This window comes from Muscardinus avellanarius (genome assembly GCF_963383645.1).
Source record: "Muscardinus avellanarius genome assembly, chromosome: 1".
NCBI classification, from domain to species: Eukaryota; Metazoa; Chordata; class Mammalia; order Rodentia; family Gliridae; genus Muscardinus; species Muscardinus avellanarius.
This window is the reverse complement of record NC_137786.1, coordinates 67,192,205-67,217,666: the sequence shown is the minus strand read 5'-3', so window position 1 is coordinate 67,217,666 and position 25,462 is coordinate 67,192,205. Positions and strand designations below refer to the sequence as shown.

At 39.1% G+C, this 25,462-nt stretch overlaps 1 protein-coding gene across 1 annotated transcript in view; it reads right to left on the bottom strand.

Annotated features, from left to right (window-relative positions):
- Positions 1–25,462, bottom strand: part of FAM151B (family with sequence similarity 151 member B) — a gene marked incomplete at both ends in the record, with an annotated part of 31,400 nt that extends 5,938 nt beyond the window's left edge. Inside the window, 5 exons of the mRNA XM_080718872.1 lie at positions 11,379–11,514; positions 12,846–13,063; positions 15,890–16,055; positions 22,766–22,891; positions 25,438–25,462. Coding sequence (XP_080574998.1) covers positions 11,379–11,514; positions 12,846–13,063; positions 15,890–16,055; positions 22,766–22,891; positions 25,438–25,462 — 671 coding nt within the window. The remainder of the gene's footprint in view (positions 1–11,378; positions 11,515–12,845; positions 13,064–15,889; positions 16,056–22,765; positions 22,892–25,437) is intronic.

Genomic DNA, 25,462 nt, shown 5'->3' with positions numbered 1-25,462 from the left:
CTCAGCTACTACGTGAGGCCCTTTGCAACTCAGTGAGGCCCTGTTTCAAAATAAAGAATAAAATAATAGGGCTGGGGGTGTGACTAGGAGGCAGAAAGCCCTTGGGTTCCATCCCCAGTACCGCAAAAAAAAAAAAAAAAAAGATAAATTGAAGATATGTAAAAAGAATAAGTTTGACCTGATCCACCTTCCTTATCAACCATGGCAAACCAGCTCAGTGCAAAAAGAGACTGCCTTGACTTGGACTTCCTCCCATGGTAAAATGTAAGTGCATAGTGAGTACTCAACTTCTCTAGACATGTGGTATGATGCCCAAGAGGTCTGCTTTCTCACTCTACCTAGAACACTGATCAGCACTAATCAGCATGGTTAATTAATCTGGATTGTAAATTAGGAGCAGGGAACATGGGTGAAGGCTCATAGCAACTAAAGCATGGAACTGAAGAAAAAAAAAAAAAGCCACAGTTCTACTAAACATGTTACAGACTCTACCAGTAGCCCTATCTGTAAACCTTGTAGGACCAAACATTTGTGGATGCTTAACTGGCCCATACACACCCCCAGCTCTCTGGGACATGCATCCTATCCCCATTTCCCATCTGCATCCTCACCGATGGCGCATGCACACCTCTGTGGATCATGCATGAGCATACTCAGACACCGGGGATGACTCTGATGGGCTAAAAAAAATACACCCACCCTTGAACACTTCAGGGCCCTACACTAGGGAAAATAAGTGGTAGGCTCTCAGTACATAGCCTGGCTTCCCAGGCTCAAGAGAAGGAATAAAAGAGGGAATAAGAGGAATAGAGTGGGTATATCCAGAGAAAAGGTATAAAAGACCCTCAGAATCTCGAACCAGGCTGACTAACTAGTAAAGGATTCTGACTTGAAGCTCAGAAGAACTGAAGAAGTTAACAGACTCTACAAATGTGAATAGGGTAAAATAAGACTACAAGAACACAAAAAGCCAGGAAATATGACACTACCAAAGGAATGCAATATTTTTCCTGTAACTAACCTAAAAGAAATAGATATCTATGAAATGACTGATACTGATAAAGTAATTGTTTTAGGAAAGCTAAGCAAAGCTGGGAGTGGTGCTGCACGCTTTTAATATCAGCATTTGGGAGGCTGAGACAGGAGGTCACGGTTCACAAACAGCCTTAGCTATTTAGTAAGGCCCTTTGCAACTCAGTGAGACCCTGTTTCAAAATAGGAATTAAAATTGGGGGTGGGGGTGTGGCTCAGAGGCAGAATGCCCCTGGGTTCCATCCCCAGAACCCCCCCCCCAAAAAAAAGGAAGCTCAAGGTACAAGAGGATGCAGAGAATGAAATCAGGAAAATAACACATAAACAACATTAGAAGGTCAGCAAAGAAGGTCAATATAGAAATCAGAAAGTAAAAAAGAAAGAAATTCTGAAACTAAAGAATACAACGAATGACATGAAAAGCACAATAGAGAACAGCAGATTCAATCAAGCAGAAGAATCTATGAACTCAAAGACGAGTCATTTGAAATAATCAATTTAGAGAAAAAAGAAAATAATGCAAAGGTATGTGGAGAAACTCTAGAGGATAGTAAACCACAAAAGAGAAAAAGAGCAAGGAAGAGATAAAATGGAAAGGTCATTCAAGTTAAGTTTCCCCCAAAACATTAGTCGATGGCTTTACTATTGAGTTCAGCAAAACTCAGAGAGTTTAGCAAAAAACAGAGGAGGTACAGGTCATTTCAATGTTAATTAGTTAGTTAATTTATATTGTTACTTTTTGTAGTTCTGGGGACTGAACCCAGGGGCATTCTAATTCTGAGCTATAGCCCCAAACTGATTTTATTTTTTATTAGAAAACAGGATCTTGCTAAGTAGCTGAGGCTGGTTTCAAACCTGCAATCCTCTTGTCTCAGTCAATGTTATTTTAAATATCCCAGAATATATTAAAAAATAGAATATTCCTAATTTGTTTAATGAAGTGTGCATGACACTCACATCTAAAACTAAGAAAAAATTACCGACTAGTCTTACCTCAAATGTGGAAATTCTAAATAAAGTATTGGAAATAAAATCAAGCAACACATTTAAAGACTAATAGATCAAGTTGGGAAATATGAGGATGGTTAGATATTATGAAATATCAAGATATTTTATTAATAGATGTATAGGGAGCAGGGTGTGGTGGCGCATGCCTGTCATTCCAGTACTTGGGAGGCTGAGACAAGAGGCTTGCAGGTTCAAAACTATCTTCAACAATTAGCAAGGCCCTCAGCAACTTAGTAAGATCTTGATTCAAAATAAAATATAAAATAGGGCTGGGGGATGCAGCTCAGAGGCAGAATACCTCTGGGTTCAATTCCTAGTACCACATACAAAACTACATATCTATATAGAAAATTTTTTTTTATTGAAATTGGAAAAGCATTTAGTAAATTGCAACATCCTTAGGAATGTGGATATTTCTTTAGACTTTATCTTTGCAGAATTTTTCTAGACTTCTCAATATTAACACTATTGACACTTGTGTCAGATAACTCTTTCCTGTGAGAGCTTGTCCTGTGCAATATAGTGTGTTTAGAAGAATAGTCCTGGCCTTTATCACTAGAAGCCAGTAGAATCCCGGTCCCTATCACACACATATAAGGTCTGACTACAGAAAATGCCCTCAGGCACTGTCTGCTGGAGAGTTAAACTGCCCCTAATAGAGAATCTGTCTTAGAGGTACTAACCAGCCGGGCGTGGTGGCGCACGCTTGTAATCCCCGAGCTTGGGAGGCTGAGACAGGAGGATCGCACGGGTTCGAAGCCAGCCTCAGCTACTCAGTGAGGCTTCCAGTAACTTAGTGAGACCCTGTTTCCAAATAAAATATAAAAAAGGTCTGGGAGTATAGCCTGGAGGTAGAAAGCCTCTGGGTTCTACCCCCAGTACCACCAAAAAAACCCCCCAAAAACCAAGAAGTACTAACCATACCTAGAAAGAAAAAGAAATTCTTAGAAGCATAAAAGTTAAAGAAAAACAGGTAAAATTAACATTATTTGAAGAAGACATAATTTTCTGCTTAGAACTCAAGAAAATCAACTGAAAGACTTTTAAAATGATTAGGAGAATCTAGTATATATATTAGGGAACAATATAAAATACAGAAATTAATAGCCTTTATATATACATATGTCTATGTCATATGCATATTTATATATAAAACAAAATAGCCAATACAAGAGCAAATAGAAGCAAAGAATCTATTTTATATACATACACACACATATACATATATATATATTGGTGGTACTGGGGATGGAACCCAGGGGCCTTCTACCTCCAAGCTACACTCCCAGACCTATTTTATATTTTATTTGGAAACAGGGTCTCTTAAGTCAGCTGAGGCTGGCTTCGAACCTGTGAGATCCTCCTGTCTCAGCCTCCCAAGCGCGAGGATTAAAAGTGTGTGCCACCACGCCCAGCTTTATTTTTATTTTTAATTAATTAATTAATTTTTACGGTACTGGGGATGGAACCCAGGGGCATTCTACTTCTGAGCTATAACCCCAGCCCTAATTTTTATTCTTTATTTTGAAACAGGGTCTCAATGAGTTGCAAAGGGCCTCACTAAGTAGCTGAGGCTGTCCCTGAACCATGATCCTCCTGTCTCAGCCTCCCAAATGCTGGGTTTACAAACGTGTGCCACCACGCCCGGCAAGAATCTATTTTAAAATAGCCACTTAACATAAAATACTAATCAGAAATAAATTTTATATACAATGTAAAATTCTGAAGTAGAAAAATATTTAAATGCTTTTAAGAAGCAAAAAAGAACTATACAAATATATGTTTAATGTGTTCTTGGGTAATATAACCCAACATCATACACTTTAAATTCTTCTTATGTTAATTAATTAATTTATTTGTTGGTTCTGGGGATTGAACCCAGGGGCATTCTATATCCAAGTTACACCCCCAGCCCTTTTTATTTTTCATTTTGAAACAGGGTCTCACTAAGGTGCTGAAAGTCTTGCTAAATTCCTAACCTGTGATCTTCCTATCTTGGCCTTCCAAGTATTAGGATTACAGGTGTGTGCCACAACACCTGGCTTATTTATGTTAATTTAAACTACTCTTCCAAAACACAATAGCCTTTTCCACTTTTGAACCAAACATCTGATTCTAAAGTTCCAGTTGAAGAGGAAAGCAAGCAAAATTATCCAGTGTATTGTTTAGAGCACAGACCAAACTGTTTTAATACAGACATTTCAAAATATAGTGACTCAACCATGACAGAAGCCTGTATTTCTTATGTCAAAACAATCCAGAGGCAGAAATGAGGTCTTAGATATGTGGGGACTCTGTTCCCACAGTCATCAAGAGCCCAGGTCCTCTATGTTCTTCCTCTGCCAACTATGAGAATATTCTTATCTATGTAAATAGAGGCTGACTTACACCATCTTGTTCCCGTCCCAGCTTATACACGCTGAAAGAAAAACGTGAGCAGATGTGATCGTGCATCCTACTGGCCAATATGGTCCCATAAATATACCTAGTGAGTGGAAAACATGGTCTTTAGATGGATGGCCACAACTCTAAAAAAGGGTTATATGGGTCTCAAGCACTTCTGAAAACATTTACAAGTAATCAGAAATTGGCAGAGGTTTTTATTTTCTCTGCCCTCTAATTGCTAAGGTAAGTGCATGGATTTTGTTGTTATTGCTATTTTCCCTATGCTTTTAATGGTTTCCAAAACCATCAAAACTCACTTCGTGCCATGTTCCTGCTTGAACTAGAATTCCTCATTATGCACATGTAACAATAAGAATAGCATACAAGTCAAAAGAAAGTCGTGTGTTTGATTGCTTCTTTAAGATTAAAAAAGAAGCGACAGACCTGGACATCTCAGCAGAGCAGCTGCTCTTGAACAGGTATGTTGTTGAGAACTGGATCTTTGCCATGCTTCGTGGCTTTGACAGCAGGACGTATTTATCAACTGCTTGAGCAAGAAGCAAAAAAAAAAAGGGGGGGGGTACTGGCAACTCACTTTTAAATTCCCTGACCAAAAAAAAAAAAAATACTACCCAAGCCTGGTGTGGTGGTGCACGCTTGTAATCCCTGCACTTGGGAGGCTGAGACAGGAGGATCGTGCAGATTCAAAGCCAGCCTCAGCTACTTAGTGAGGCTCTCTGCAACTTAGTGAGACCCTGTTTTCAAATAAAGTATAAAATAGGTCTGGAGTATAGCCCAGAGGTAGAAAAGCCCCTGGATTCCATTTCCAGTACCACCAAAAAACCCCCCAGAAAAACCTATCCAATAGCATCTTATTGCAGTGGTTCTCTCCACATTACAAGATTCAATCCAGATGAAAATCATGTTTCAAGGTAAGATGCTACTGAGTATATTTTAGGAAACAATCTCTCTATAACTTGCTTCCCTTTGTAGTTTACTATTTGTATTAGTAAAGACATTAGAGCACATCACAAGATGATTTATGTGGCCCCAGTACCAGAATAATTAAAATAACCCTTAAGACTCTTTGCTTAACATTGTCTCATATAACTATTTTTGTATTTAAATACCAAAACCCTCTTGTCAGGAGTCACTGGCTTCTAATTTTCTGAGATTAAAAGATGCCTATGGCCGGGCATGGTGGCGCACGCTTGTAATCCCCGCGCTTGGGAGGTGGAGATAGGAGGATCCCGCAGGTTCGAAGCTAGCCAGAGGTAGAAGGGTTTCCAGGAACCCCAGTACCACCACCACCAAAAAAAAAAAAAAAAAAAAAAAAAAAAAAAAAAAAAAAAAAAACCAAAAAAAAACCCAATGCCTGCATTTGTTTTTTCTTTTTTTAAACAAGCATTTTTTTTTTCTACCTCCAGGCTATACTCCCAGACCTATTTTTACATTTTTATTTGGAAACAGGGTCTCCTAAGCCAGCACGCGCGGCTGGCTTCGAACCTGCACGATCCTCCTGTCTCTGCCTCCCAAGCGCTGGGATTACAAGTGTGCGCCACCACGCCCGGCTAAACAAGCATTTTTTAAACAAGCATTTACTAAATTCCTAGGATGTGTGCTAGGCACTATTCTCAGTGCTGAGGATTCATGACTGAAATAAACAAGGCTGATGTTTTCATGCAATCTCACAGACATCAGACAATAAGATATATGAAAAGGAAGTAAATTAAAGCACCTTCATCCATCATGAAGATAATTCTAACCTTCAGTCTTTTGAAGCAGAATCTTGCTCAGGTTTTGCTATTTGAATCACTACATAACTAATATGCCAGTGCTTTTGCCTTAGTTTAAAAAAAATACATTTATTATTTCTTCTATGTCAAACAAAAACGTACCTCTAGGTACTTTTAGGGCTATAAGAATGACAAAAATGTCTTTCAGGTTTTTTTCTATGAAATAATTTTAAACACCAATTGTAAAATTAGAAATTTTAGAGGATGAAAATGAACCTGCCAGCCACTAAAAATGACAGAATAACTCAATATGCCTAAAAATAATTGCACTAATTTTGTGTTGGGCTTTTATGCTGGTTACTATAGAAAACACATCCATCCAAAATAATACAAGCTTTTCAATAAAATATTAAGGGTTTGAGGATATAGCTGTTCATTGGTAGAATATTTACCAAGCATACATAAAGCCCTGAGTTCAATTCCCAGCAACACACACACACACACACACACACACACACACACACACACATACACACTTAATAATCTCAAATATTTGCTACTATTATGAGGTTAAATAAAATGTATTATGATGCTAACTTAAGCTAGGTAAAGTATTAAATACAAACATATTTTGTCTTTGTACACTAATAAGATGATAATGAAATAAATTCTAACTCTTTTTTTGGTGGTACTGGGGATAGAACCCTTCTACCTCCGGGCTATACCCCCAGACCTATTTTATATTTTTATTTGGAAAGGGGTCTCTTAAGCCAGCAAGACTGGCTTCGAACCTGCGCGATCCTCCTGTCTCCACCTCCCAAGTGCGGGGATTACAAGTGTGCGCCACCACGCCCGGCTAAACTCTTTTTTATTAGCAATGATTATTTAGCCACACATTTTCATCTAGTTCCTAGTTTCATATATTTAAGAGATGAACTGAGAAGGGGGAATTGTCTGTATCACATCACTAAAAAGAGCTTAAAGCTCCCCATAGAGACTTTCAGGCTTTAGGCAATTTTATTTATATGCAAAAACTAGATAAAAGCATTTTCATACAAAAAAAGTTTTAAACACAAATGCACAAGTACAAGTGAAGGTTGAGACAATACATGGAAAAACAATTACAATTAAAACAATACTTAAGCCAGGCATGGTGGTACACACTTGTAATCCCAGCATTCAGGAGGATGAGACCAGAGAATGGCAGTTTGCAGACAGCCTCAGCTACTTAGTGAGGCCCTCTGCAACTCAGTGAAACACAGTTTCAAAATAAAGAGTAAAAAAATAAGGCTGGGGGTGTACCTAGGAGGTTGCATGCCCCTGGGTTCCATCTCTAGACCCTCAAAAACAAAAAACAAAAACACAATACTTAGTTCATAAACATGAACACATAATGAAATACTATTTGTTATTTGGCATCTTATCCACTATAATTCTTTATTATTAATAAAATACAGTTCTACAATAGTTAATATTTCTGATGATAAGTTATGAACCAAAAAAATCCTAAAAATGCTTTCTAAATCATTTTAAGAGATTAAGGTTTGTAAGCATATTTATATATTAGTCTATATCAATATTGTTAATACTAGTAATTTATAGTTTGTGATATTAGAATTTATTTATTTATTTATTTATTTATTTATTTAGTGGTACTGGGGGTGAAACCCAGGGGCTTTTCTACCTCCAGGCTATACTCCCAGACCTATTTTATACTTTATTTGGAAACAGGGTCTTACTAAGTTGCTGAGAGCCTAAGTAGCTGAGGCTGGCTTCGAACCTGCACGATCCTCCTATCTCTGCCTCCCAAGCGCTGGGATTACAAGCATGTGCCACCATGCCCAGCCCTAGAATTTATTATTTAAAAAAATTTCCCCAACCATGTCAAACCTATTCCTTACTGTGAAAATATCCATCAGGGATTAATGAATTTTTTATCTTTACTACTTCATTATATAGATCCAGAAGAAAGAGCGAAAATAATCACATTCACTGTTTCTAAAAAGTATCTCAGCATCTTTGAGATATACTTTATTATGAAAAAAGCTTGCTTTAAAAGAAATTATGTTACCTTTACTGTAGAGAATTCCCTAGTTCAATACATTTTGTTATAACCTATTTACATGTGAAAAACTTTAGAAAAAATAATTTCTGTATAACCAATACCTCCTAGTTTGACAGGCCTAACACGGTATTTAAGAAACATACATTTTTTTTTTTTTTTGGGTGGTACTGGGGTTCCTGAAAGCCCTTCTACCTCCGGGCTACACTCCCAGACCTATTTTATATTTTTGAAACAGGGTCTCTTATGCCAGCGCGGCTGGCTTCGAACCTGCACGATCCTCCTGTCTCCGCCTCCCAAGCGCGGGGATTACAAGCGTGCGCCACCACGCCCGGCTACAATTTCTACTTAATAAGAAAAAAAGGTTCTAAAATTTCTTAAACTATCACATTGAATAGCCCTGGGATGTACAGTCAGCAATTAATATCCTTTTATCACATTCACAAAATATTCTGTGTTTACTCAATTTTTACAAAGCTCATTAGGATTATATTTAAAAGACTTCTTTTTTATGAACGTCCTTATGAGGTACCTCTTCTGTAAGTTGAAAGTTCCATTAGGCTTGAACATGACCATTTGAAAATCACTGTGGCATATCAAAATGCACATGAATATAATTTAGTCATAGTAGAAATTTCCCACTAAAGAGCCATAATCTCACGGTGCTTGTGCACATGATAATGTGAGTACTATCTCTCCATAAAAATACAGTCCATCTGTATTATAAATGTTTCTCGGATAGAGGTATGAGGATATATTCTCAGGGACTCTAGAGTTCTCGATGAGAATTTTAAGTTTTAAAATTTAACATATGGCAATGTGCTGTGTGCATGTATGTTACTGTCAACATTATTTACATTAAGATGTGAGATTATAATGTATCAATAAAAGCATATTAAAATTTAACATAATGTCTTATCCCAACAATAAACTTTTAAAAATTAATGTGATATGCTATTTGATTCCAGTACAGTCCTCCAACACTAATGACAAACCAAACTAGCAGCGGAATTGATAAACAAATGATGCATTTGCCACACGAGGATGTCTACTCGGAAGACTACCAAGAATGACAGTCCTCTCATAGTTCAATAAATCTCTTCCCTGCTGAAGTTGGCCAGAGTTCATCTCAGTGAATTAAGAACCTGACCACTACAGAGTCTGGGACTGGCTAATGCTTCTCTTTAGACGTAATTCTGGCAGCCACCGATTCAAATGATTCTAAATTCAACTCATTTACTACGGATTGTTACACATACCATGCACATGGGATAATGATACACCTCTCAATCTGTCCCTTAATTCATTCATGTGGCAATATTATCCTAAGACCATTCCAATTTAAAATATAGGGTCTACTGCGTTTATCTATAATACTCTGTCATGTGTGGATACCATATTTGTTCAACCAGTTTCGGATTGATAGATATTTAGAACATTTCAAGTCTTTCACAATTACAAATACTATCTCTGTGCTTATGTGGACATCTATTACTAAGTCCTCACTGATAAAATTCATATGTGTGTACCAAATTTATCTTCAAGCAAATTATCGATCAGTTTACACTCTTGCCAATAATGGATGCATGTCTATTTCTGTTATTCTCTCTAACATGGTGAATTATTAACCTGTGTTGCTCTGGATAATTTGTAAAAATAATTTGTAAAAATTCCTCCAGCCTTCGGGAGGCTGAGACTGGAGGATCACGGTTCATGGACAGCCTCAGCTACTTAGTGAGGCCTTCTCCAACTCAGTGAGACCCGGTTTCAAACTAAAGAATAAAAAATAGGGCAGGGGGTGTAGCTCGGAGGTTGAATGCCCCTGGGTTCCATCCCCAGACCCACAAAAAAAAAAAAAAAGAATTCCTTACATGTCTCTCATATATTATGAGGATATTTTACCAGAATCTTTCCATTTTTATATATTCAAATGTATCAAAATTTCCTTTTATAACTTTTGGGTTTGTATCTTTAGTACTGAGGAAATAGGCCTTCTCTATTCTGAAACTATATTTAAAAATCATCCCATGTTTTTTCTTTACGCATTTACTATTTGATGTTCAAATCTTTAATTCAACTAGGATTTATTATTGAAGGACTAAGGAGAGCATTAGCTTTGTTTTTCTAACACAATTAACTGCAATCTGAACATGTTACTGAACTGCTATAATGAGTTGCAATGCCAGCTTCATCCTACACTAAATTCCATAATAGATTTGGATTCATTACAGAACTTTCTATTAGCTGGACTATTTAAAAGTGGTGCCAAATTGTTTTAATGTCTGGGCCTTTATAATACATTTTAATATTTAATAGGTGGTCCAAGTGATTTTTATTATATATTAAGATAAGCTTTTATATGAAAAAGATTTCTGAAGTTATGATGGAAGTCAAATAGAAACTGTCTACTCATAACTTTTTGTGAATGTAAGAATAATAAAAAAGCTGACAACATTTACTGCACTCCTTCTACATGCACAAACTTTTGTGTGGAATAGGGGTGAAAGATACTACGCTGAGAAAGTAAAGGTTCTTCAAGGAGTTTCAACATAGTGATGGAATCTATGCACTTAGATACTGTTTTCTCTCAGTGTATGTGTGTGTGTGTGTGTGTGTGTGTGTGTGTTTCTTATTTTATTTTGAAACATGAACTCATTAACTTGTTGAGGACCTTGCTAAGTTGCTGAGGCTGGCCTGGAACCGGCAATTCTCCGGCTCTGCCTTCCAAGCACTGGGAATGCAGGCGTGCATCACCAGGCCCGGCTTAGACACTGCTTTCATTCCTTCTCGGTATCAGTATCTTTCTCTCTCACAGCACTGTCTTCCATAATAAATTTTCCTTTCTTTCTCTGTGTCTTACACACTCACATGCACATCTGATATATATCTATATATCTATATAGATATATCTTTTTTTTGTGTGTGGGTCTGGGGATGAACCCAGGGGCATTCGACCTCCGAGCTACACCCCCTGCCCTATCTTTTATTCTTTATTTTGAAACAGGGTCTCACTAAATTGCAGAGGGCCTAAGTAGTAGCTGAGGCTATCCATGAACCGTGATCCTCCAGTCTCAACCTCCTAAATGCTGGGATTACAAGCATGCGCCACCACGCCCGGCTACACCTGATATTGTTATTGTTAAACTGGTACATACCTGTTTGATTTCTTTAAAAGCCAAAGTAACTGAGGACAAGACTGCCTGACTAATGCTGCTCTGACAGGGAATGTTACAGGCTGGCTCAGGCCATTGCATAGATATTCCATCTCTTTCACCATTGTCCAGTTGTATCCTGAAATGAAAAGAGAGAAATTTAAGTTTCGGATTGAAATCTTGAAAGTCAATTGAATTAAAACTAAATTACCCTATGAGTAGGTAAATCTAGATAAGTTACAGGTAAATTCATAAACACTTCATAAAAATTTCTATTCATATTGAGAGAATTAAAATATCACTTAATGCCGGGTGTGGTGGCGCACACTTGTATCCCCGCACTTGGGAGGCGGAGACAGGAGGATCGCGCAGGTTCGAAGCCAGCTGTGCTGGCTTAAGAGACCCTGTTTCCAAATAAAAATTAAAAAAAAAAAAAAATAGGTCTGGGAGTGTAGCCCAGAAGGGCTTTCAGGAACCCCAGTACCACCAAAATAAATAAATAAATAAATAAATAAATAAATAAATAAATAAATAAATAAATCACAATGTAAGAAAAAATTTTTAAAAATATAACTTTTGCAGTACTGGTGAATGAACCTCGGTCCTTGTACATTCTAGGCAAGTACTATCCCATCAAGCTACATCCCTAGCCCAAAAAAATTATTTTGAGTAGAAAATGTAGATGAAAAAAATCAAAAGACCTAGAACAAATTCAACAACAGTTTAAAACAGCAAGAGGGTTTTATTACACCTAGGGTTGTAGCTCAGTGGTAGAGTGTGAACTTAGCATGTGTGAGACCTGGGGTTCCATCCCTAGCAACACACACACACACACACACACACACACACACACACGCGCTGATTTTATTATTCTCTCAAGTGCAAAAATACTAAATATGACATTATTTCATTTACTTTAAAGATTTTAAGCCTCTTTTCTGAGGTATACATGAGTCATTAATATAAACTGAGATTTTCTTCTTGTGTTTTTTCTTCCAAGAAAAGCTTTAATAGGTTATTTACTAGTTATTTAAGTGATAATTAACTTCAAATCAGTTTTCTTTTTGACCAGTCTGAATTTCATGTAAATTTTATCTAAAATGTAAAATTGACTTCATAAATCATAAGATGTAACAGAAAACACACTTGCCTTTTTATAAACAGCATCAGAAGAAAAAATGTTTTAAGCACCCTAAACTCTTATCAAAAATATGCTATAAAATGTATTTGAAGGTCAAGGAATACTTACAGAAGTCCTAAGTGAATATGTTAGTTTGCCTGAGGAAGAGAAGGGAAATGTTCTGCTTTTTTTAAAGGTGTATAAAATGATACTTTTATTGTTAGGAGGGATTGTTAACAGAAACTATATTTATATGACTATAAACTCTTTTTTAACATTCGCTGAATAAGAAGGCTTTACACTAAAGATATTATTTTATAAATGGAAGATATTTTAATTAGAATTATCACCTTCATTGACTTTCTCAGGATGCCATCCCGTGGTCCAACCCAGGGAAAGCGTCACATCTGGAAAGAAGGATGTCACGGTGTCTATAAATGGTTTTGCATCTACGACTCTGCTACTTCCATTTGGACCAGGAAGAACATCGGCATTGACCCACACGGGACGCCTCAGGTGCCTCTTCACATTTTCCAAGAGCTTCATGGATGGCTCCACAGCTGCCAGACTAAAAACATAGTGTGTTACCAATGAGAGATATTCCTACAGCCAAAAATAAGTGATTTTAATCAAAAGACTTGTGGTTTTAATGTTCTCAGATATATTATTAAAATATAATCCAGTAATGCCTGAGTTAAATAAAATCAAAGGTCACAAGGTATCAAAGGGAAAAGCTAACATAGACCATACCTCAAAATGTTGATTTATTCCCAGCATTCGGGAGGCTGAGACCGGAGGATCGCGGTTCGCGGACAGCCTCAGCTACTTAGTGAGGCCCTCTGCAACTCAGTGAGACCCGGTTTCAAAATAAAGAATAAAAAATAGGGCAGGGGGTATAGCTCGGAGGTCGAATGCCCCTGGGTTCCATCCCCAGACCCGCAAAAAATAAATAAATAAAATGTTGATTTATACTTAGTATTCATGAAAGGAATTTAAAGATTCTAGAATATGTGGATATTGCCACAACTTGTGAACCACATAGAGGTGTCAAGGATATTAGGATAAGTAAGTGTGAAACTATGAGAAGACACACCTATCTGCTCATTAGAGGGGGTACAAATGAGACCATAAATGAAGTGCACTCAAAGCCTGCACGTGCATACTCATGAAGCATCAAGTGTGTCCACGCACTGTGTTTCCAACACCAATTCAAGGCTCTCAAGAAAGAAAAGACCAGCTTTAGCTGGGTGTAGTGATGCACGCTTGTAATCTCAGTACTTGGGAGGCTGAGACAGGAGGATCGAAGGGTCACAGCCAGCCTCAGCTATTTAGTGAGACTCTGTTTCAAAAATAAAAGAATAAAATAGGGTTGGGAGTGTAGCTTGGAGGTAGAATGCCCCTGGGTTCGTTCAATCCTAGTATCATACACACACACACACACAAAAAAAAAAAAAAAAAAAAGGAAAAGAAAGGAAGAAAGAAAGAAAGAAAAAAAGAAGAGTACTTTTTTTCCCCCCATGTATTCTTGGGTGAGCCTGGAGACCTAAATAAATACATTTCTAAGAATGACTGGAAAGCATAAAACTATTTCCTCCAAGCTTGTACAAGTTCCCTATCTTTTTTCTTCTACTGTAACCTAATAACCTATTGACTATGAAACTATTACCTAGCTTCCTATTCTGGAAACTAGACACAAGGATATTTCCGTTAGTTTAAATTGAAAACCTGCTTCATTTTTTCTCTTTGTCCTTTTCATTCCCTGTGTCGATTCTAGCTGGTACCTACAGATGTTAAAACATTAAGGTTTTAATCAGTCTACCTTATTTTTTTTAATTCTACAGGCAAAGTTTACTTGAAAATCATACTATTTTTTTTTTTTTTTCAGTATTGGGGATGGAACCCAGGAGCATTCTACCTTCAAAAGCTACACCCCAGCCCTATTTCTTATTCTTTATTTTAAAACGAGTTCTCACTAAGTTGCAGAGGGCCTCACTAAGTAGCTGAGGCTGTTCGCAAACTGGGATCCTCCTGTCTCAGCCTCCCAAATGCTGGGATTATAAGGATGTGCCACCACTCCTGGCTAAACATCTTACTATTTCTAATCTGACTTTCTTCCAAACCTGTAAGATTAACCTACTGAGTATGGTGGCACACACCTGTAATCCCAGTACTTGGGAGCCTGAGGCAAGATTACAGGTTCGAGGACAGCCTCTGCAAACAGTGAGACTCTCATTAACCTAGCGAGATCCAGTCTCAAAATAAATCAAAATAATAGGGCTGGGGGTGTATCTTAGAAAAAAGAAAATAAGCCGGGCGTAGTGGCACATGCTTGTAATTCCTGCGCTTGGGAGGCGGCGGAGACAAGATGATCGCACAGGTTCAAAGCCAGCCTCAGCTGGTTTAAGAGACCCTGTTTCCAAATAAAATATAAAATAGGTCTGGGAGTGTAGCTCGGAGGTAGAAGGCCCCTGGGTTCCATCCCCAGTACCACCAAAAAAAAAAAAAAAAAAAAAAAAAAAAAAAATGTATGTGACTCAGACATGAGGTAGGTTTACCCTCAATCCTGGATTTCAATAGAAGTAGCCTTCATGGGGCTTGTGATGAGCTTTTCTGGTATCACAGTATATATATAAAAATTATCTAAATATAATTTTTACACTGCCAAAATACTATAAAAGCAAAATTTCCTTCCCTATCCACAGGGAAGGACATTTGATATTACTCTCTGTTATCAATGCCACCAAAGTATTAATTTATTTAATTCATTCTCTCTTTCTCTCTCTGTTTTTCTTGGCAGTGGTACTGAAGATTGAACACGAGGGCATAGGAGCATTCTACCTCTGATTTATACTCCCAGCCCCCCTTTTTTTTTATATTTTCAAATTTTAAACAGGGTCTCACTAAGTCACCACACACTAGCCTGCCATCCTCCTGTCTCAGCCTCCCAAGTACTGGGATTATAGGTATGCGCCACCATGCCAGGTCCAGAATAGAAGGAGCACTTTGGTTATTGAAGAATTCCAAATGAGTCCCTTTATAAATATAAAAATCAAATTGGATATGTATTAACTACTTCAATAAAATTTTCCTAATCTTTCCTTCCCAAACAACTCTTTAACAAAAGAATTTAAATGTGCCATTTTGTTATCAGAGTGGTCACTTATGGACTCCTTCATTAAAAAATAGCTTTAACCTCAAAGAGTTCTCAAGAAACAATTTTAGCAAGCAGCTCAAGTGTGTCTTAGTTATATTCCTGAAACATATTAGAATCTACAATTTTATTTTTCATTTTAGATAAGGCACAAAAATAGGCAGTCAGGCACAGATATGTGTGACTATTAATTTTTCTCCCAAAGTTACTCTATAACAACCAGAAGCATGTTTGTACAAATACCTCTTGAAATCCAGTTTGATGCCTTTATTGCTTTTCATAACCTCAGCCAGCCACTCCTGGAGCGAGTTATCACTGTCTGTTTCAGGAGGATGGGCCATGATTGGTTGCCCATGTTCTGATTCATCACTTGGAAGAAGAACATCAGCCTCTATCATGTGAGCAGCACCTGTCCAGATAGGAGAACTTCCGTTAATGCTAATAAGTCCAGGGGCAGAACTGCGGGAGATGCCATCTCTCTTTTGGGGAAGAAAAAAAAGAAAGAAAGAAAACTAATAATTAATGAGTAAGTACTACGTGTCAGCTACTATATTTGGTCTTTATATATATATATATATATATATTTTTTTTTTTTGGTGGTACTGGGGTTCCTGGAAGCCCTTCTACCTTGGGGCTACACTCCCATACCTATTTTTACATTTTCATTTTGGAAACAGGGTCTCCTAAGCCAGCGCGCGCGGCTGGCTTCGAACCCGCACTATCCTCCTGTCTCTGCCTCCCAAGCGCGGGGATTACAAGCGTGCGCCACCACGCCCGGCGTGGTCTTTATATTTTTTAATAGATGAATAAACATGCCAAGAAGCTAAATGACTTTCCTCAGGTCACAGAGCTCCTAACCTGTTGTCATATTTATGATTTTTTTCCAATACCTAAGCAAAGAGAGTCTACAAAGTAATAATTACTTTACATTATATAAAGTTATATAAATCTATAATATAAACTTATTATAAAGTCTATAAGTATTCATTGAAGTTTTTAGCAATAGATAATATTTTTATCTTTTCAATCCACCAATTAAAAACTATGGGTGTTTGTTGCTCAAGTTTGAAAGTCTACATTAAAATTCATTTCTTTGACTTACAACTCAGCGACTGTTGATTTTATTTTATTTTTGTGGCATTGTGGAAGGAACTCAGTGGTCTTCTATTTCTGAGCTATACTCCCAGTCCTATTTTATATTTTTATTTTGAAACAGGGTCTCGCTGGGCGTGGTGGCGCACGCTTGTAATCCCTGCGCTTGGGAGGTGGAGACAGGAGGGTCATGCAGGTTTGAAGCTAGCCGCGCTGGCTTAAGAGACTGTTTCCAAATAAAAACATAAAATAGGTCTGGGAGTATAGCCCAGAGGTAGAAAGGTTTCCAGGAACCCCAGTACCACCAAATAATAATAATAATAATATAATAATAATAATAATAATAATAATAATAATAAAAATTTTAAAAAAGAAACAGGGTCTCACTAAGTTGTGGAGGACCTTGTGTCACTGAGGCTGGCAAAGAAGGTACAATTCTCCTGTCTCAGCCTCCCAAGTACTGGGATTACAAGCATGCACCACCATGCCCAGCTCAGTGATTGTTTAAAAGCATGCATCCTTTGAACATGTAACGAACTCCCTGGTCACTTAGTGTGAATGTGTTTAAGCAGTTCATGGTACATGGATCCCAATGATGGCAGCCAGTACTTCCCCCCAACATGCAATCTCTCTTCCCACCTTTCCCTTCTCATTAAACAAGGCTAGTCTTGTGACCTGATTTGACCAACAGAAAGTAGTAGAAATAAAACTGTTCTGGAACTCTTATAACACCTGGCAGCTTCTTCTTTCTCCCTCTTGAAGTCCAGCCAGCCACCATCTCACCAGAAGTTCAGGAGCAATTACTGAACTCAGAACAGACAGAGAGAAGCATCCATTGGAAAGAGAACTAAGACTTCCCACCTGATGGCACTACCACCTCTGACACATGACTCAGGTCATGCTGCAATTCCCAGTCCCATCTGAGCGCCCAGCTGAATGCAGCTACATGAATGTCCCCAACTTATACCACATGCAACAGATGAACCTGCCAGCTATCCACAAAATCCCAAGAAATAATAAGCCATGTGATTTTAAGTTACTACGTTTGTAGGAGTTAATTGTACAGCAATAGATAAGCAGAAATAAGTACTTGGAAGTGGAGTGTTACTACCAAACCTGGGACGTGTGGCACTGGCTTTGGGACCTGGTGAAGACAAAGGTAGGGAGAGAGCCGTTCATGGAAGGTGGAAAAGAGGTGTGGACATACTTATTCCAGGTTTGAGAACAGATGATGTTTTATATGGTGGTAAAACTTGCCAGGTTGGTGGCGCACGCCTGTCATCCCAGTGCTTGGGAAGCTGAGACAGTAGGGTCACACAGGTTTGAAGCCAGCCTCAGCTACTTAGTGAGGCTCTCAGCAACTTAGTGAAATTCTGTTTCCAAATAAAGTATAAAATAGGTCTGGGAGTATAGCCTGGAGGTAGAAAAGCCCCTGGGTTCCACGCCCAGTACCCCCCCACCCCTCCAAAAAAAAGAAAAGAAAAGAAAAGAAAACATTTGGCAACATTGTCACTTACAGCAACTGGTGGAAGACAAGGATGATACCTAATAAAGTTGGTGATTTGGCTAAGGAGGTTTCCAAGGAGAATGTTGAAAGTGCTAACTGGACTCTTCCTTCCTTTCTCTTTCCCTCTCCTCTTTCTCTCTCTCTTTCTTTTTTTCTTTGTTGCTAGGGATTAAACCCAGGGGCATTTTACCTCTGAGCTATACCCCCAGCCCTTCTTGTTTCTTGAGGGCCTCACTAAGTTGCCAAGGCTGGCCATGAACCTGTGATCCTCCAGTCTCAGCCTCCCAAGTACCAGGTTATGGGTGTGTACCATCATGCCTGGCTCCCAATTGGCTTTTTTGTAATTGCCTAAGATAATTAAGTGAAAAGAGAGAAATAATCTAAATAAGTAACTGTTCAGGTCTTAAGTAGCATATAGAGGATATATTTTCAGCTTAGACCTCATGACCTAATCACCTTAAATATGGGAAACTGTTCTAAGTCTAAAAAATATTGGCTTAGGGTTTATAGCTTCTTGTTTGCTTTGCCAGACAGCTGCCTTTTTGGGGGGAACTGAAGACAGTGACCTCAATGCTATTTAATCTCTTTCCTCCTGTTTTACTACACCTTTTGCTTGCTTTGCTTAAAAGTGGGAGACCCCCTAAGGAGGGAGCTGAGGACAGCAACCTCTGCCGTGCTTGCAAAACTGCTAGATACTAACTCATTTTCTAAAGCATTCCTGACACAATGCTCTACTCCTTAGCCAAAGACAATTTATGATTTATGACCCAACTTTAATTCTGTAAAATGTAATAAAAGGAAGAGGTGAGTTTTTCTCAGAGAGTTTGGCTCTCTTGCCTTCTCCCTCCTCACCTCTTCAAGACCAGGAATGAAGTCTCAAGAACCTTTATTTCATCACATCCTCCCATGCCCTGCTGGTACAGAGCCCAGCACTTGAAGGCCTCATCTTCCAATATCATTACATTGGCAAGTAAATACAAATTATTAATATATACATGAAAAATTGTTCAACATCATTAGCAATCAGGGAGATGCAAATCACAACTCCACTGGGATTCCATCTATTCCCAATTAGAATGGCAATCATCAAGAAGTCAAAAAACAATAAATGCTGGCAAGGATATGGGGAAATAGGAACTCTTCTATACTGTTGATGGGATTACAAATTAGTACAGTTGCTATGGAGATTATTGTGAAAATTCCCCAGAAAACTGGGAATGGGTCCACCGTACAAAACAGCTATACCACTCCTGGGTATCTTTCCAAAGAATATTATAGTAATACATCTATATTCATGTCTTTAGTAGCACAACTCATAATAGCCAGATCAATGAACCAACCCAGGTGTCTATCAACAGATGAATGGATCACAAAATTATAGGATATACACACAAGGGAATTCTATTCAGCAATAAAGAACAAAATTATGTCATTTGCGGGAAAATGAACAGACTTAGAGAATATGTTAAGTGATATCAGCCAGTCAAAGAAAGTGAAGGATTATATGTTTTCTCTCATTTGCAGAAGCTAGAACTGGGACATAAGAGAGACTTTAGATAGAGTTTGAGAAACTCCAGTGGAGCCAGGGAGGTGTTTTTGGGGATTGGGGGGCAAAGGAAGAATTAATAAAGGAAACAATTCTACTGACATATGTGAGAATACTGATGTCAATCTCAGTATCCTATATGGGGAAGGGGGGAGGGAAGAGGGATGGAGAAACTCACCAAGTTCTGTGTGTATTTGTCACTGTCCCTATGAACTTCATTATGCTGTGAGACTATGAGACTATAACGCATCAATAAAAGTATAAAAAAAAAACCAACATGAGTTTTGGAGGGAACAAATATTTAAACACAGCACCATAGGAAAATAAGTCAATATCAAGCCAAAGGTGTCACTACAAGACCATTTGTTAGGACCACAGAAGGATGGGGCCTCATGTATCCACATAGATAAAAAGAATTCTAGAATTGTCTACAGCACTGAACTTGCAGAGAAAAGCAGAGAAGACCACTCAAAGATATCTGGGGTATGGCTTTTAATTAAGGGAGTGGTCTATACTTTGATATATAAGAAACCTACTACAATTTTATTGGAGATTTATCCACTTGGACAAAAAGGAACAGAGATAGTTCAAAATGAAAAGAGGTCTGTAGGTTCTCAAATTTCTCAGGCAGGAAACAGTCTGAGGAAACTACTCAGCTGCAAATATGAGCTATTTGCCAATAAACACACAAAGAGATGCTCAACAGCATTACTCTTTCAGGAGACATGAGTCAAAACCACAATGAGATACCAATTCACACACACTGGGATGGCTATTAGCACCATAACAAGGGTTGGCAAAGATGTGGAGAGATTGGAACCCTTATCCACACTACCAGTGGGAATGTAAAAAGGTGCAGCCATTTTGTAAAAGTCTGGCAGTTCCTTAAAAAGTTAAATATATAATTACCATGACTCAGCTTTTCTCCTCCTAGATATATAATGCAAAAGAACTGAAAACATGACCAAAAACTTATACATGAACAATCATAATAGTAGTACTCATAGGAGTAAAAAAAATGAAAATGACTCAAATGTTTATCAGTTGATACATTTATAAACAAGATGTGGTATATCCATACACTGGAATGATTAGTTCATAAAAAGGAATGAATGATATTTGTTTGAACATAAATAAATCTTTAAAATATGCTGAATGATATTTTATCATATTTCTAAAAGTATTTGGAACCTTAATATACTTATATTAAATAGAAAATGGTTGCCGGGCGTGGTGGCGCACGCTTGTAATCCCCACGCTTGGGAGGCGGAGACAGGAGGATCGCGCAGGTTTGAAGCCAGCCGTGCTGGCTTAAGAGACCCTGTTTCCAAATAAAAATATAAAATAGGTCTGGGAGTATAGCCTGGAGGTAGAAGGGTTTCCAGGAACCCTAGTACCACCAAAAAAAAAAAAAAGAAGAAGAAGAAAAAAGAAAATGGTTAATGCAATAGATTTAAATATGCTCAGTGAAAGAATAGAAAAGTACAAAGAGCTATCCTGAATTTTGATTCTGGATTCAGGAAAAGTCATTTAAAGAAGTAGCTAAAGCCAGGCATGGTGGTGGGCGCTTGTAATTCTAGTACTTGGGAGGCTGAGACAGGGGAATCCCAGGTTAAAGGACAGCCTCAGCAAGTAGTAAGACTCTCGTCAATTTAGCGAGACATTATTTTTAAATAAAAATAAAATAGGGCTGGGGGTGTAGCTCAGAGGTAGAATGTCCCTGAGTTCAGTTCCCAGTATCAACAAAACAAAACAAAACAAAACAAAAACCAAAAGATGTGACTCCTCAACTGATACCAAAAAGTGTAAAAAGCTGGTCAGGCAAAGTGTGGAATGCTCTTAGCATTCCAGCAAAAAACGCACATGAGCCTGAGGAGGCGAGGAGCTCAGCCATGCAAGAACTCTAAGGCCAGCATGATGCAACACAAACACACTACCAGGTGTGCTCAGAGAATCAGGCTGGTTTGTGCAGGGCCTTCAGGCTGTTGAGGCGGTTTGAAGGCTCCAATAAGCAGTACCCTATTCTCCAATGGATTCTAAGAAAAAAGATAGCCAACCTGGTACGGTAGCACATGTCTGTAATCTCAGTTCTTGGGAGGCTAAGGCAGGAGGATCACAGGTCGGAGGCCAGCATTAGCAACTTAGCAAGACACTCAGAATTTAACAAGACCCCCTTTTTTTTTTTTTTTTTTTTTTTGCAGTACCAGGGATGGAACCCAGGGGCATCATATCTCTGAGATACAACCTCAACCTTATTTTTTTAGTCTTTTTTTTTTTTTTTTAAACAGGTCTCACTGAGTTGTGAAGGGCCTCGCTAAGTAGCTAAGGCTGTGCAGTCTGCAATTCTCCTCTGGTCTCCGCCTCCTGAATGCTGGGATTACAAGTGTGTGCCACCATGCCGGGCAAGACCCTATTTCAAAATAAAATATAAAATAGGGGTAGGGGTATAGTTCAATGGCTGAATGTTCCTGGGTTCAATCCCTAGTACCACAAAAAAATAAAAATAAAAAATAAAATGGGCTGGGGTGTAGCTTAGAAGTCAAGAACCCTTGAATTTAATACTTAGTACCACACAGACATGCACACACTAAAAAAAAATTAAAAAAACCCAAATTAGCAAATGGGCTCAAAATACTATCACCTATAAAAGCCAGAGTACACAACTTCATTGAAAGCTAAATAAGTCTGCTAATTTCTAACTACATCATCATCTCCAAATTAGAATTTTTTCAAAAGTTCCTTTGAAGCAAAAATAAAAAATAAAAAGTCCCTTTGACCAATTATAAGCATCCAGATGGCTGCTCCCCACTGTTCAGGTGGGAGCAGAGAGAACACACTCCCTAGTCCAGTAAAATTGACAGATCAATCCTAATATAATCTAACAAAAAACCTGAGAACATTTTTTTTTTTTACTAGATATGAAAAGGCATTGAACTAATAGACTATGCAAAGAAACAGAAGAGACAGTACTGACTTTCCAGTGCCTCCTTCATTTGCGCCTTGTGGTTAGCTGCGTGGTACCAGATGATCTCAGCGCCATCTTCCATTGTAATCTGATTATTTCTCAGAAAATACTCCAGTACATTTTCACTCCAAGATCCTAAAATAACAGTAGTTACATAAAAAAGAATGTTGTTTTTATATGGGGTACAATTTTTTTTGGTGGTACTGGGGTTCCTGGAAGCCCTTCTACCTCTGGGCTACATTCCCAGACCTATTTTATATTTTTGAAACAGGGTCTCTTACGCCAGCGTGGCTGGCTTCGAACCTGCACGATCCTCCTGTCTCTGCCTCCCAAGCGCGGGGATTACAAGCGTGTGCCACCACGCCTGGCGGTATGGGGTACAATTTTTAAATGAATTTTATTATATCTGGGCGTGGTGGTGCACGCTTGTAATCCCAGCCCTTGGGAGGCTGAGACAGGAGGATCGCACAGGTTTGAAGCCAGCTTCAGCTACTTAGTGAGACCCTGTTTCCAAATAAAATATAAAATAGAGCTGGGGTGTAGCCCGGAGGTAGAAAGCCCCTGGGTTCCACCCCTCAGTACCATATACAAAAAAATAAATTTTATTATGCATATCAAAGGCGAACATGTCAGATATTATAACAGACTAACATAATCATCTTACATAGTTTCTCTTTTTGTGTGTGTGCGTGGATAGAGTTCTACCTACTCCCCAGACCTATTTTATTTTTTGTTTTGGGTCTCACTCAGTTTCTGCATGCTGGTCTCAAACTTGTGATCCTGCAGTCTCAGCCTCCCAAGTACTGGAAATACAGGCATGCATCACAATGTAATTAATGTCAGTTGGGAGGCTGAGCAGAAAGGAAGTTGAGGCAGGAGGATTGCAAGTCTGAGGCCAAACTGGGCAAATGAGTAAGACCCACTTTCAAAATAAAAGGAACCGGGCGGGCATGGTGACAACACCTGTAATCTCGGTACTTAGGAGGCTGAAACAGGACAGTTTCTATGCCAGCTTCAGCCGTGTGTGTGTGTGGGGGGGGGTACTTGGGACTGAACCCAGAGGCATTCTACCTATGAGCTAAACCTTCAGCCTTTGAGTTTTGAAACAGGGTCCCACTCACTAGATTGCAGAGAGGTTTGCTAAATTGCTGAGGCTTGTCTTGAACCTGTGATCTTCCTATGTGCTTAGCACATACCTTAAAAAAATTTTCACATCCATTTACTCAATAAAATTCTTATTACAAATAAGATAACATATATGTGTATGATTTTATCCCTCATAAAAGTCAGGATTGTTAGAAAATACAATAAGGTTACCACTCATGTTGCCTCTGAGTACTGGCATTGAGGTTTTTCCCTATGTCAATATACTTAAAATATCCTATAATGAATACTGCATATTGTTAGGGGATGAAGCCTGATTCTATAAGGGACCCAAAGAGTTCCCAAAAAGGGAAACCCACCTGAGGACTGGCAGGGTCTTTGGCTTGCACAAAGGAAAAGAATTTCAGCACACACTAGTCCGAGGCAGATTTACGAAAGTTGTAAATACACATTAAAGGAAGAAGGTGGATTATCTTAAAAGGAACATGCACTTTCGGGGTTCATGGTTATTTTTTTTGTGGTACTGGGTGGGGTTCCTGGAAACCCTTCTACCTCCGGGCTACACTCCCAGACACCTATTTTATACTTTTTATTTGGAAACAGGGTCTTTTAAGCCAGTGCTGGCTTGGAACCTGCGAGATCCTTCTGTCTCTGCCTCCCGAGCGCGGGGATGACAAGCGTGCGCCACCACAGCCGGCATTTGGTTATTCTTTTAAAGAAAAACATGGTGAAGCGTGGTTATGGGAAGGTATGTGAGGATGATGACGGTCTGGTAGTCTCTAGGTGGTCTGGTCTTCCTCAGGGTCCCTAGGCTAACTGTGGTCTCTGTTACTTGATAAAGATAAGCTGGAGAGTCTCCTACATTACAGGCTTCTTAAGATATCTATCTTGATAAGAGTACACAGGGCAACTAGTTTCTTCTTTTGATTTACAGATTTCCCACGAATTTGAAATAACTAGGCCTGGGAAAGAGAACTGTTTGGGGAATAAAGAGCTTTGGCACCAGGTTCTTAAAGTTTTATTTTACTTCTTCCTTTCTGCCTTTTTACCTCTTTTCTTCTATCCTGCATCAGTATTGTGTTTATATCAAGAAAACACCTACACTGAAAAAGCAATGTGTCACGGAGACTGTCTAGTGCAATTACTCCTGCTTCTGTAACCTTAAGGAGCCCAGAAAGGCTGTAGCTTAAAACACCTTGGAATCCAGGGGTCAGAGACCGGCTTCCCAAGGTGGTGCAGGAGAGGGCGGGAAATCGCCGGCCGCTGCAGATCCGCACCCGGCCGCGGCCCACGGCCTGCTGAAATGAACTGCAAAGTGTCACATTCCTTCCATCCCAACCAAGACCTGAGAAAGCAATAACCCTGCAGGTCGGGCCGCCCAGGTACTTTTCCCGGGGAACCACGGCCGGCCCTGGCCCTAGCGCGGCGGCCCGGAGCCGCTCAGCTCCAGGCCCTGGCGGGGAGCGATGTGCGGGGCCCCGAGACCCGAAGGCGGGGGGCGGGGCGGCGGCTCGGAACCCTCGGAGCGCACCCGCGCTGGAGCAGCTCGGTCCGAAGCTTCGGGGACCGCCGCTTACCCGGGCCCCCAGCGGGCATTGTCAT